At 42.3% G+C, this 12,775-nt stretch overlaps 1 protein-coding gene across 1 annotated transcript in view; it reads right to left on the reverse strand.

Annotated features, from left to right (window-relative positions):
- ryr3 (ryanodine receptor 3) overlaps window positions 1–12,775 on the reverse strand; it is a 104,768-nt gene that overhangs the window by 78,706 nt on the left and 13,287 nt on the right. Inside the window, exons 3-7 of the mRNA XM_030110457.1 lie at window positions 10,143–10,247; window positions 3,269–3,283; window positions 2,716–2,790; window positions 2,473–2,551; window positions 1,976–2,088 (exon numbers count right to left, since the gene is read on the reverse strand). Coding sequence (XP_029966317.1) covers window positions 1,976–2,088; window positions 2,473–2,551; window positions 2,716–2,790; window positions 3,269–3,283; window positions 10,143–10,247 — 387 coding nt within the window. The remainder of the gene's footprint in view (window positions 1–1,975; window positions 2,089–2,472; window positions 2,552–2,715; window positions 2,791–3,268; window positions 3,284–10,142; window positions 10,248–12,775) is intronic.

A 12,775-nucleotide genomic window follows, 5' to 3' on the forward strand; every position in this document is an offset into this window, starting at 1 on the left:
TCCCCTACGATTGTTCCCAGTAATAAAACACTGATTGCTTCAGCTTTAATTTATCGTGCGTCCTTTTCTTCAAAACTTGAGTTAGTGTTCGGGGCGCTTCAGGTGAAGATTTCCCATCGGAGGAGGTGAAAGTCTGGCACTTTGCCAGCTTGGCTTTAATTGCACGTTTTCCTCCCCGCGGGGCCGCAGCCGGCTCTAAAAGCCGCTCGCTCTCCCATGCCTGGCACGTCGCCGTCCCTCCCTTTTGCCTTTTTCTCTATCTGCCTCTTCCTCTTGCCTCTCACTGTCCCCCTTCAGATCCTGCCTCTCTCTTCACGGGGGCAAGTTAATTGAGGTCGGGCGTATAGCTCCGCGTATGAGAGACAGCATTAACTCTCGGCCCATCAAGCAGATGGATGGCTCCTCGCCGAAAATATGTTTTCAAAATGAAACTGCACAGGAGGGCTTTACAGGTAATCAGATTTTCATTACAGATTGCAGTGTAAAGTTTTCAAGCTCTCCTCTTGAATTGCCTCGTCGCTGAAGTCGGCTGGGCCGACACGCATATCAAAGCAATCCAGACGCTATGAAACTTTCCAGAGCGAAACACACTGATAACTCCAACATGGACACTTTGCCTCCAGAAAACAATCGAGCCCCTCTGTGCTTTTTGTGTTTGATACAATTCTCATTCAAGATTAGAGGCAGACAGCTCTGTTCAAACATGAAATCATTTCCCGGGAAAAGAGAAAAAGCCCCAAAAGATCAAACACGCAGACCAGATGAAGGAGTTCAAGGTGTTCCATAAGACTAAGACTGATAAATGTGCGTTCACGTGTAGTTAATATGTGGGAGTCCAAATGCTGCTGTCCTAACCAGAGGACGGGGTCGGTTTGGAAGAATCAGGATTGGGTTTCTTTTGAGTGAGCTCTTGTGCCGTTTGATTAAAGTTTGAAATGCAGCATGAGCGAAAGAGCTTCAAACAGATGGAATGGAAAAGGCTTCAGAAGTATCTCTGCAGCAGATCATCAACGGCTGGCAGAGCAGAGGAATTTCCGTTGACTCCTTTTATATTCTACATGTTTTTCGACTCATAATAAAAAGGGACACAAATGTGAAATCAATACGTCACAGAACATGCATCACGGCAGCTTCCCGGCATGTGTGCGGTTAAAGTGCTTCGGTACAAAGCAAATCAGACGAGAGTGCATGTTGTGAACGCTGCCAAAAAAAATATATGTTGTAACACCAGAACGTTCAACTGAACAGTTTCTGCTTTATGAAGAAGAGTTCCTACGAGAAAACCTCAATAAAGATAATTTCATGCAGTAATTCCTCAACTTCGAATAATAATGTATGACTGTTCGAGTGGTTAATAAGATACATCTGAATAAATTTAATGAATCGTTCTCTGTAGACCTTTTTGGTTTTCATGCCAGACGGCCTTCCTGCCACTGCTACGATTCAGACTCAAGGTCAGGCGCTTAACCCAGAACCTCGGCAGGGTGGACACCTTTAAACTCTTTATTCAAACAATAGTACCAATCTTTCAGGGGTTTTTTTCCTATTAGTGACACTAGTTTCAGCCTTTTACCTCCAAGCAGATTCAGGATACAGCAAGTGACAAACAACTTCCTGATAATTTAAACAAAATCCTCAATATCTATTAGATCCAACACTGGAACAACTGAAGCTGAGACACTGAAAGCCTCATCACATTCAACAAGATCAGACCAGACACTTCGGATATTAAAAACTTTGAGTACGGTATAACATGACTCTGTATGCAAGTATTCAGAAAGAAAAAAATAAATGAGATAATAGACTGAAACATGGAAATCGGGGATTTCCAATTACTGCACGCCTGAAGTGCATTGAACTTTGCAAATGGGCTTATTACAGTTATCCGAGTCCTCCCAGTTATTGGATTTCATTGTGATGTAAATGGTTTCACTGGAGGGTTTTGGAGGCTTTACTGTGGTAAAAATACACTTACCAAGTATCTTTCTGTAGACACGCTGACAAGAATCAGGTCGTCCCCGATGCGGACTTTCTCTCCCTCTGATCTCTGCTTGGATGCAGGGTGAATGGTCCACCAGCAAGCCTCTCCTGGCAACACAAACACACTCCCAGCAGTTACACTTCTGACCACGAGGAGAAATAAAGTCGAACAGATCTACGAAGCGGCAGGCCGTGTGTGGCGCACGTCCCATAACTCACGTGACCCTGAGGAGCAAAAAGCATAGAACTCTCCACAGATTGAAAAAAAAAAATGATGGAGCAGAGGAAATAATTCTACTTGACAAACAGCCGTTTGCCTGTCGATGATTCAAATGTCAAATGCAGCACATCTGCTCACTCACACACACACACACACACACAGAGCATACTGAGACGGTATTTCTCCCTCGAGTGCTGATTGAATCTCAAGGTGAAGTCGGCCTGATACGGAGCTCAGTGATCTGGGCGAAGTGTCCGCTAGTCATACTCTACCTATTGAGTCTTCCTGCAGTCCGACATCAAACGACAGCTTGTCGGTCAGAGACCTTGAAGTTTTCAAGCAGGTCAAGTACTGGTGAGGGAAAAGAGGAATTAGCGCCGGCTCAAGGCGAAATACTAAAAACAAGCAGGCAGAATGCAGAGATAGCCGATTAAAGAAAACTGGCATCTGATCCACACAGTGTCAGTCCTAATTTCAGCAGGTTACACTCAGTTTTGGAAGTTGCTGATACTCACCATGCCACTGAAGGAGTGGCGAAGGAGGATGGCGTGACCGTAGAGCAGGGTCCGGTGTCCACCCCCCTGACCCGCCTGCATAAACACAAACATTCAAAGGTTTAATAACACTCCCGAGCATCCCTCACCTCTGGCGCCTGTCAGGCCTGACGAGCGGCGTCTGTAAGTCTACGTTAGTACCTCCACCTCTGTGTCAGACATTAACGTCCTTTTGCTTTACGCCCTGTGTGAGTAAAGTGCAACCGGACTCAATCTTTTCAACTGGGATCTCCATTCCAAGAGCAAGCAGGACACGAGACGGGAGAAAAAGAAGGACGGAAGCACACAAAACCACATTCACGGTCAACAGAAACACGTACGGTAACACACTCAGAAAGAGCTTGTTCATTCTTGGGACAAGCAAGAATAAGTGTGACGTATGACAGCAAAATGCCCGAGGAAATGTGAGGAGATAGTCAAGAAGAAACAAGAAGGGGAGGGTTTTTTTTTTTTTTTGGTTTTTGTCTTCATTACAGTGGATCAGAAACAAAACAAAAAAAAAATCAGTACTCACCTTTTTAATCAACCTCTAGCAGCAGAAATAAAAAATAAGAGAAGACGCTGAAAAAAGTGACAATTTAACCTGAACCGACTTCTGAAGTTGGATCAACATGATTTCAGCGTCAGTAATGACCCCTGTTCACTTTGAACCCAATAGAATTATCATAATGAATATATTTATACTCTTTAAAAATAGAAAGCTACTGTTATGGTTACTACGACACTGTTACAATTTCACATCATGTTAAGTGGAGTTCAAGCAGACACACAAGTCCTTTCAGTTTGGGGGTCACACAGTCAAATCCCAACAAAACTGGGTTCAACCAGTAACATAGTAATTGAATTTACTTTTCTTGTTATTGTCATAATTGCTCACTTACTTAGTGAGGTTTTCACAGAACCCCTTATGAATAATGTGTGATCTCACTATCTGATGGTACGTCTACGAAAACAGGCAATGTCATATTTGTCCTTCATACATTTGCGCGGCCAGTCTACCAGATTAAAACATGCTAAAAGGAAAGGAGGAGGAGAGGGGAGGAAAGGCTCAGTTAGTTTCATAACCAAAAGGAGAACCACATCTTACAACCTCAAAGTTTCGGATTAATACTATGCTTTTTAAATCTTTCCACAAATACAAAGTTAACAATTGGCCTTTCATCGTATTTAGTGTAGTTTGAACTGGAGAAGAAATTATCCTTCAGATGTTTGACTGAATATTGTATGTACAGTCGTTCAACAACTAAAGAATAACTGTGAGAAGAAACCTCACAGAGAAGAGAGGAGTTTTTCCAAACTGAAGACGCCGCGGCGTCGCACACTAAAACCCATACGCTAATCAAAACAACTGCCTCCGCTGCACCACCCACCGTTTACCCAGCAGGCAATGCGTCGAGGCTATCTTCTTGCCCAGCTGTCAATGTTAATTTGCAAGTTTGCGGGACAGGGGGGCCACATTTAAAGTGACCTAAAAGGAACTCCTTACTGTCCCCACAATCTGACCCCGAGCTTGTTCAAAGACGCTCCCAGATGGCAGACGAGAAAGGAAACGGAGGGCTGAATCGAAAGAAAAATTGGAAGAGTATCCACTATCCGGCAACAGCTGGGAGAGGGAGGGGGGGGACTGACTGTATTTCAGGCCTGCAGATACATCACTGCCAGGAACTGTGACCTTTGGTTTGGTTCCTCTCCCGTTATAAACACACAATGCTAAACAGCTTGGCCTGCTGACTGTGATCGATATCTTTTGAAAGATTTTAGGAAAGCATGTGGGACACAGGGAGATGTCGGGTGAATATTGTCATTTTTGTTTGTTCTGTTTCACTTTTCTAAATAAATCCCTCGTCTAAAAACAGTGAGTTAGGTTGTTGTTGTAAAAACCAGCCCTGTTGGGGCCTGTCATGTGTTCCTTTAAAAGTTTATATTTAATTTAACACCTACACAGGAGGAACTGGAGCTATTTTTAAAGCTATGTGTGAAGAGTGAATTCCTGACTATAGTCCACTTACTTAAAACCAATATAGTGAATTAACCAATCCTCTCTTTTAACTTTATACTTAAATATCATTTATTGAAATTGTGGTGAATTGTAAATGACAGAATCGCGACATGTTGATCACTGGATATTCAGTGAACACTTCAGGGCACAAAATAAAAAGTTACTATATCTGAAGAAGATGCAATTATTTACTTTTAAAAGCAATAAACTGAGCTTTAAAGGCAGTAAGCCGTTAAAAAGACTGTGAGGAGAACCGTATGTATTTCTTGTTTGTGATATTTTGCATGGACTAGCAGGTGTCTATGTATAAAAGTTTCTAACCATGAACCACGATACTCAAGGCGAAAACTTCATTAGATTAATTCATTATCTGTATACTTGATTGAAATTTTTATCAAAAATAAATAAAACACAGTCTCTGTTCGAGCAGTGCATCTTGCGCTTTGCATTCTTGGAGGTGATCATTTTTAACGTTTCAGGCTGATCGATGACTCCACACCAGGCTCAGCAGCCTCAGACACAAGCGTCTCAGTTGGAACGCCGCAGCACATTCATTTCGCACGGTGGCAGAAACCTTAGAAATAACCGCTTTGCTGGAAAAATCAGTCATCGTGTCAAATCCCTGCCAAAATGCCAAAAGGCAAATGAGATCAACGCACACTTATCTAAGCAGACTCCTTCACATCCGTGTGTGTGGGTCTCATTTGCGCTCAAGGATTTTGGCAGGGGTTTGCAACCACAGTCATTTGTCACAAGCCAAACAGGGAGAAAATGAGAATCCATCGAGATATGATTATTTTAATGATCACAATGTGAACAATGAGTGAATATACGGGAGGCAGATTTCAACTCATACGTCTATGTTTGGTGTCTTCTGCATCAGAAACAGAGAAACTTTTAAATTATTGAAACGGTGAGGACCCAGCGATGACTGTTTTTTTTTTGATTGTATGTCCTGTAGTTCAGTTTTGTTTTGATCTCCATCCTTTTGGCAAAATATCAAACTGTCACTTCATGTTGCTTTGGACTTTGGGATCATCTGACCAACAGAGGGAGTGAGGCGGGTCAATTTTCCATGACTCTAATCAATTAATCTTCCAAACGCTTGCTTCATTTTCAAGGCAGCTTAGCTTTACAGGACTCTAACCCGTGGCTGGTTTTTCTTTCCCAGAGAGCGACAGAGCTATTACACCGCACCATGACTAAGTAATCCATCTAAATGTTCACTTAATATCACAAGCTTATCTTGTAGGGAACGATGAAAGGAGGGAAAATCGCACACTAATCAATTTTCCACAGGCTCTGGAGGCATGTCATGCCAGACTCATTTGCTAAGTACCATCAGATTAAGTGTTTCTTATGTACATATTATGTGCCCTGTCCTTCAAATCATCTGGAGAATGAGAGAGAGATTGTTGCTGAAATGTGCTGCTTATACAAAAAAAAAAAAAAAAATGATGTGTCAGGTTTGACAGTCACAGGCAAATTAAAAAAAAATCAACATCAATCATCCTAAAACGTTTCAGTGGGAATGTTGAATATCAAAGGACATTATTGCATGTTAACACTCTGAAATCCAAAGTGATTTCAGGACATTTCCTCTGTTAAAACCCTTAAAATTAAATGATGTTAGAGACCAAACCCAGAGAAAACAGAGCAGCACACCCAAACCAAAGTGAGTTTTTTTTCTTTTTTGTCAATGTGTGGGTTTCCAGAGACTTCTTTTACGTTTCAAAATGTCATTAATTCACTGCTAAGATGCAAACTTCTAAGTTTACAGCACAAGCTCTATGATGTTGAAGCTTAGTTTAAAAAAAAAAAAAAAAAACACAAAACTGTATGACGGGTGTTTTAAGCAGTTGAAAATCAGACACTTTCTCTTTGAAGGACTTGCACACTTGGACACAAGGTAGTCTTCACAGAGGCCAGGCAAAGCATTTGACTCCAGTGTACAAGGTGACCGCACCGACGCACGTCTATTTCAGGATTGCCATAAGTTAAGGTGCAGAGACGTCTGTGACAAGCTAATTGATTGTCTCCGGACTGACTCGGGGAAAGTGAATATGCTGAGCTGTGATGAGGCGAAAGCTTAATTTATAGTCCTGAAGGAATCCCCCCCCCCCAGGAAACACATGTCATTTTAATGTTCAATTGCTCAATGTGAGGTGAGCTGAAAGACTTTTAATGTACTGGCGTTTGAGCTGATGATCATTTCAATGCGGCACCTATCCCCAGCTGCACGCATATGCCTATAAACGCAGCTTTTATGACAATCAAGAATCAGTCACTGCTTTAAGGGAAAGTGTCAGGAGTTCAACCCTTTCGCACGTCTGTCATGCACGCCGACAACATGATGGATGAACAAACTGATGGACCTACCCATTTTTCAAGGTCAGCACTCTAATAACACACAAATACAGACGGAAAGAATGCGTTATGGAGATGTATAGCAGTCAATTACACAAATCTGAGAGCAGCAATAATGAGGAATGAGCCCTTGCAGCGGGGCGTATGAGGGGGATGATGTATTAGCCTTGCTACCAGAGAGTTTGTATTCTCGCCAACATCATGTTGTCTTGCCAAGCAAGGCCAGCCAACAATGTTGCACTGTTGAGCACAAAACAAATCTGCTACCCAGGCTAATAACAAGGCAGGCCTGGTTCTCCAGCAGAAAGAGACCCGAGCCATATACAGAACAGACATTTAGGGAACTGTGTGTGCCAGACAGCTGCGTTGAGCGTCAAAGTACAGCGGCGGCCAGAACAACCCGGCACAGTGCACACCTCTGACTGTCTTCCATCGCCGCAGAGGGATTTTATCACTGTGATGCTCGGGTTTTGGGAACCGCTACAGCTGTACTGTACAATAATCCATGCTATAATAGCGCTGTCATCTCTGTTCCACAAAAACACATAGGTCTGCTTTAAATGTGGGATGATAATAATATAAATCTCCTCAGTCTCCATAAAACTCCTCAGTCCAGCGGAAAATGTCCAGCTATTTTGATCACTACTGGTCGTCAGAGATTTTTCTGTGACTGAAGCTTTAAAACTTGGAATAGTCTTTAGGCGTCACACAATACTTAATTTGTGGACTGTTTTTTGGAAATGAAATGTAATTTAAAGGAGCCATATCATGCTTTTAGGAGTCTGCCAAACACAGAAGTCCAAAACAAGCAGAATTCACTTACCCACGCCTCTACTGGCAACGCTCATTTTATCACTTTATCCCGGAACCGGCATGACGGCATGTTCACGACGACCAAAGATGTACAATACATAGACCCCGCGCTGACGGTGGCGGCACGTGCTAACGCGCTGCCATCTTGTGGAACTAGTGTGTGAAAGTAGCTTGGACTGAACATTTATATAGATTGCTCAAATATGCATGAATGAAGAGAAATAACAATTTAAGTGAAGTTTGATTGACGTAATGAAACACTAACAATGCTAAAAGCTCAGAAAAGTCCATTTTTCATGATAGGGCTCCTTTACTTGTCTGACTGAAATGCTAATGAACAGTTCTTGAGGATAAAACTTGAAATCATCAAAAAATAAATCTGCCTTAATTAAATGTGAATAATTGTTACTTGCAGCTTTCAATAAAGGTTTCTTTCATTTCTTCCCCAAATTCATTCTAAATTTTCCATATTTTAACTTTTTTAAACTGAACTATTTCAGCTCTTTGATACTAGTGTAGGAATAACAGAAAAACTAATCTTTTCTAAGTGAACACAGACCATGTGGATCCAGTGAGAACAGTGATTAAAAAAGAATTAAAAAAAACAAAAACAAAAGAAAAAACACATGACTAACAAGCAGGTGGTTTTTTGGGTCCAAATTAATGTTCGGATCCATTAAAGATGGAGGCACTGTTTTCTCTTTGTTTTTCCCAAAACATATATGGAGGAAAGGGTTCAACAGTTGATCCAAGTGATGACGTTAACTTTATGTCATGATCTCTCCCTTTAGTGGTTTGAAGTGATGGGCGATGAGGTTAAATGACACATGGAATGACTCTGTTAGAGCACGGCAGAATGAGTGGAGGTGAGCATCTGATGGGGGGGCTTCACAGACCACACGTAGCCCATCGGAGTGCTTCAGTGCTATCTATGACACTCCAGAAGAAATCCGCTCAGATCCGCGATGACTTACCTGTCTTATTAAACGTGGCGAGCGGCCCGGAGCAGAGCCTGAAGGGAGGGGCTCACACAGTTTAGTGTAAAATCTAGAGAGCGGAGGGGAAACGGGTGCTGGGGACGCAGCACGGCACTCACAGGTGACGCCTTTTTTTTTTCAATTCCAGAGAGAGAATAAAACCTCTGGTGAAGATGTCAAAGTCATTTCGTGTGGTCCGTCTGTCTGGTTCAAACTCTGTTCTGGCAATTCAGTTCCTCCAGCTGAAACCAAAACTCTTGACAACTCAAACTCTGCATGCTTCAAAACAAATGCATTTACAAAGAGATTCTCAGAATATTTTATTTTATTTAAAAAGATAGGTCAAAGTTGAGGGCTGCTGGTGGTTAGGTTTCCTTTTTCACCGAAGGGTTGGTATTTCTTTGTGAAGTAAGGGTTTACTTGAGAGCTTTCCCAAAACAAAAGCATAAATTCTACCAATTTGCATCTAAAGTTTGTATAAAAAGGAACAAAAAGAAAAGCTGAGAAAAGTTGCTTGGCATTGGCAGAAAAGATATGGTACTTTTTAATGAGCACAACTGACATCTCTTCACTTTTACTGAGTTTTCTGAAAAGCGATAATAACATATTTTATCATTATACTCCTCATCCCACAAATGCATCCGTTCTTTACAAATGTGGCACAATTGGAGAAGGAAATAATCAATCTTTACAAAGGAATACGATGTATAAATAAGGAATATTGTTGCAATATAGAAATAACCCAAAGAAGAATTAAATCACTGGAATAACATCACAGAATTGTACTTAAAGGTTGTACTGAAAGCATCGTTCTGGGAGCAGTAGCAAAGGCATTATGGCTTTTTTTTTTTCTTTTTTTTTTCTTTTTTTAATCCAGAGATATCAGAACAGTGCTGAACCTTTGAAAGCTTCACTTTGGCAGTAAATTAATTGTGATTCAAAATGATGTAATTCAGGAGCGATTCCAGCATTTGAAGAGAAGAACTCTTTTAGATCAGATTAAAATAATCTATTTTTTGCTTTAAATATTGTGTCCACATGGGATGAAGGTCTTTTAAAGAAGATATCTCTTCTGCTTATGTTGCAATCTTAACAAGCAAGATCAAGGATTGACCACGGGTACTATTTAAAAAAAAAAAAAACACTCAAGGACATCTTGATGTGTGTGTGTGTGGGTGTGTGTCGCAGACAGGAAGCAGACTGATCTGAGCTGGATAGAGGGAGACACTCACCCCTTCGCTGTTCTGTCCCGTGTTAGCCAGCATCTCCTGCAGGGCCCGCACCGACAGGGACTGCTCCAGCACAAAGTTACAAATACACAGGTCTGGAGGAACATACTGCAGGACAGGAGGACGGGGAGGGGGAGGGACAAAAGAAGGAAACCTCAGATGAAAAGGTAGTGATCATTTACTTTAGGCAAAAGAACAAAAAAAAATGCAAATATCTGCGCCTCATCTCTCTCAGTGAAAAACACCGGGCTGTATTTGAATCAGACCTCACAGCAAAACGCTTCTGAACACGCTTCAATTGCAGATGACAAACACCGATCAGGCTTAACATCATTCACCTCAGTGTGGATCCCTTTTCCCCTGCGATTCGCAGAAAACCGCACTACGTGCTCCGACATCTTTCTATAATGACTCGTCTGTCGTATCTGATTACACCGAGCAGCTCAAACTTCTCATGTGGATCAACGAGATCAAACTGCCACCAGCACAACACCTTCTATATTCAGGGGCGTTTTAACGCTGCTCTTACCCATCTTCTAACTATTCTGCCCTTATTGTTAACTTTGGAACAAGATATTCACACAACTGGTGTTGACAAAGACACGTTCATATATTTGTTTGATTTTTAAAAATTCATCTTCATTTAGTGAATTTTATTTAAATGTGAGACAGGAAAACTCAATGGCTAAACAACACACAGAACTAGTGCCCATTAATAACTGTGTTAACTTTGGACTGGTTTGCCATCTCGGTGCGTTGCTAACAAGTGGCAGGGGAACATGAGGAGGGCTGTCAGGAAGGTGTGCAGCCCGGAGCCGCAATGGCCGATAATTACTTTGACTGCTGCTCAGAAAGCAGCGTTGTTTAACTCCCCGCTATAATAAGGCTCCATACTGTCAGATGAAACCCACATCTGCTGTGCTTGGATGAGTTCAGTAATAACTGATGATTATAAAATATTCAGGGATCAAATATTTTCTGCGACAAAGGGAGTGTATATTATAGAGGCGATTAAACACGGATCCAGTGCAAAGAGAGGATCTGAAAGAGGGAGAAATTGAATTTTCAGCTTCGCTAAAGGCCTGTAAGTTACCCTCCTCAACAGAATCCGTGCAAACATGAACATTTTCTGTATCTGTAACAATTAACTTGGTTAGTGCTAGATGGCACTGTTGATTAATGTTGCACCGCTGAAAGTAAACACAAACAGAAGTCGGTAACTCCCACACACATCCTGACTGATGTTCATTACATATACTGTATAACCGTGTTTATCTGCAGTCGGCTTTATATAACACACGCAGCACCTTCCACCGAAACAGAGAAGAGGATGGCGGGGCGAGGGGGGGGGGGCCTTCCCCGGCTCAGAAACACAAGCAGCCGACCTTTGACCTCCGCAGTGGAGCGAGAAATGTGAGCAGAGTGGAGGGGCTGCTGGGTGATAATGAGGACGGGGCTGCTCTGTAACGGAACACAGACATGCACGGGAACTGCCAACAACACAGTGTGTGTGTGTGTGTGTGTGTGTGTGTGTGTGTGTGTGTGTGTGTGTGTGTGTGTGTGTGCGGATCCAGTTGAGCCAGCACTGAAACCAGCAGCCCAGTTCTGACCTCTCTAACGCTCACGGTTTAGCTCACGCTGACAACAAACTCTAGTAAGTAGCCGTCTCGATTATCCTTGTTTTTTGTCTTTTGAGAACATTTTGAAGCTCCACCTGAGCCGTCGTGCAGCCTTCTCCTGCGATAACTCGCTACCTGCTGCAAGTCTCACACCTCTTATGAATTATTCACCACCAATTTTCCAATTATCGTACGTCTTCCTCCAGCCGTGTCCGGGCGCAGCAGAGGCGGCGTCTGAGGCCACAGCTTGGCTTTAAATAGACACGTTTATTTCACACTCCACAGAGAGAGCAAACGGATAAAATATGAGCTGTAGTGTGTATTTCCAAATGTATAATTACTAGTTGCCCAAAGCCATGTGAAAAAAATCCTCTGAAGAGATCAACAAGGGAAATCCAGTGGAGACACAGAGTTACTTTAACTTTTCAAGGCTAACTGCTCAAGGCGATATCATTTTACTAAATATTCTCCTTTTGAAAAATCTCAAGTGTCGTCTCTTTGAAGAAACTCTTAGTTCAATAAAATAGACTACCAGTACCTGAAAAAAAAAAAAAAAAAAACAGAAATACAGTTATAATCACTTAGGTTTTAGGAGGTTTTTAGAGATATCTTGCCCAGGCAATGACAAAAATGGAAAGGAAACCAGACACATGAAACAGAAACTACATTTGAAGTGGAATGGAATAAAAACCTGAATGAGTGGGGTGTAAGTGACTGATCAGCGCAGTAACTCGTGTTTCTGAACCCACTGCAGCAGCGGGCTGACAGAAGACGGTACATTTCTCTTACTGAGATGTCAACACCTGCAATCAGCTACAGGGCGACAGCATGTTCGCTCCTGGCAGAGGTGAGAGTTGTTCCCGGCAGCCTCTGCAGGTGAGGCCCGGAGGCTCAGAGACGGTTCCAGGTGAGCGAGCAAAATCATGCTCTCATATCCTCAAACCTGGCTGAAACTCATGCTCCTCAGGAGGAAGAGTGGATTTGATTTCACTTCATATGAAGCATCCTGTTAGCACA

Source organism: Salarias fasciatus, chromosome 15, assembly GCF_902148845.1.
Source record: "Salarias fasciatus chromosome 15, fSalaFa1.1, whole genome shotgun sequence".
Classification (NCBI taxonomy): Eukaryota; Metazoa; Chordata; class Actinopteri; order Blenniiformes; family Blenniidae; genus Salarias; species Salarias fasciatus.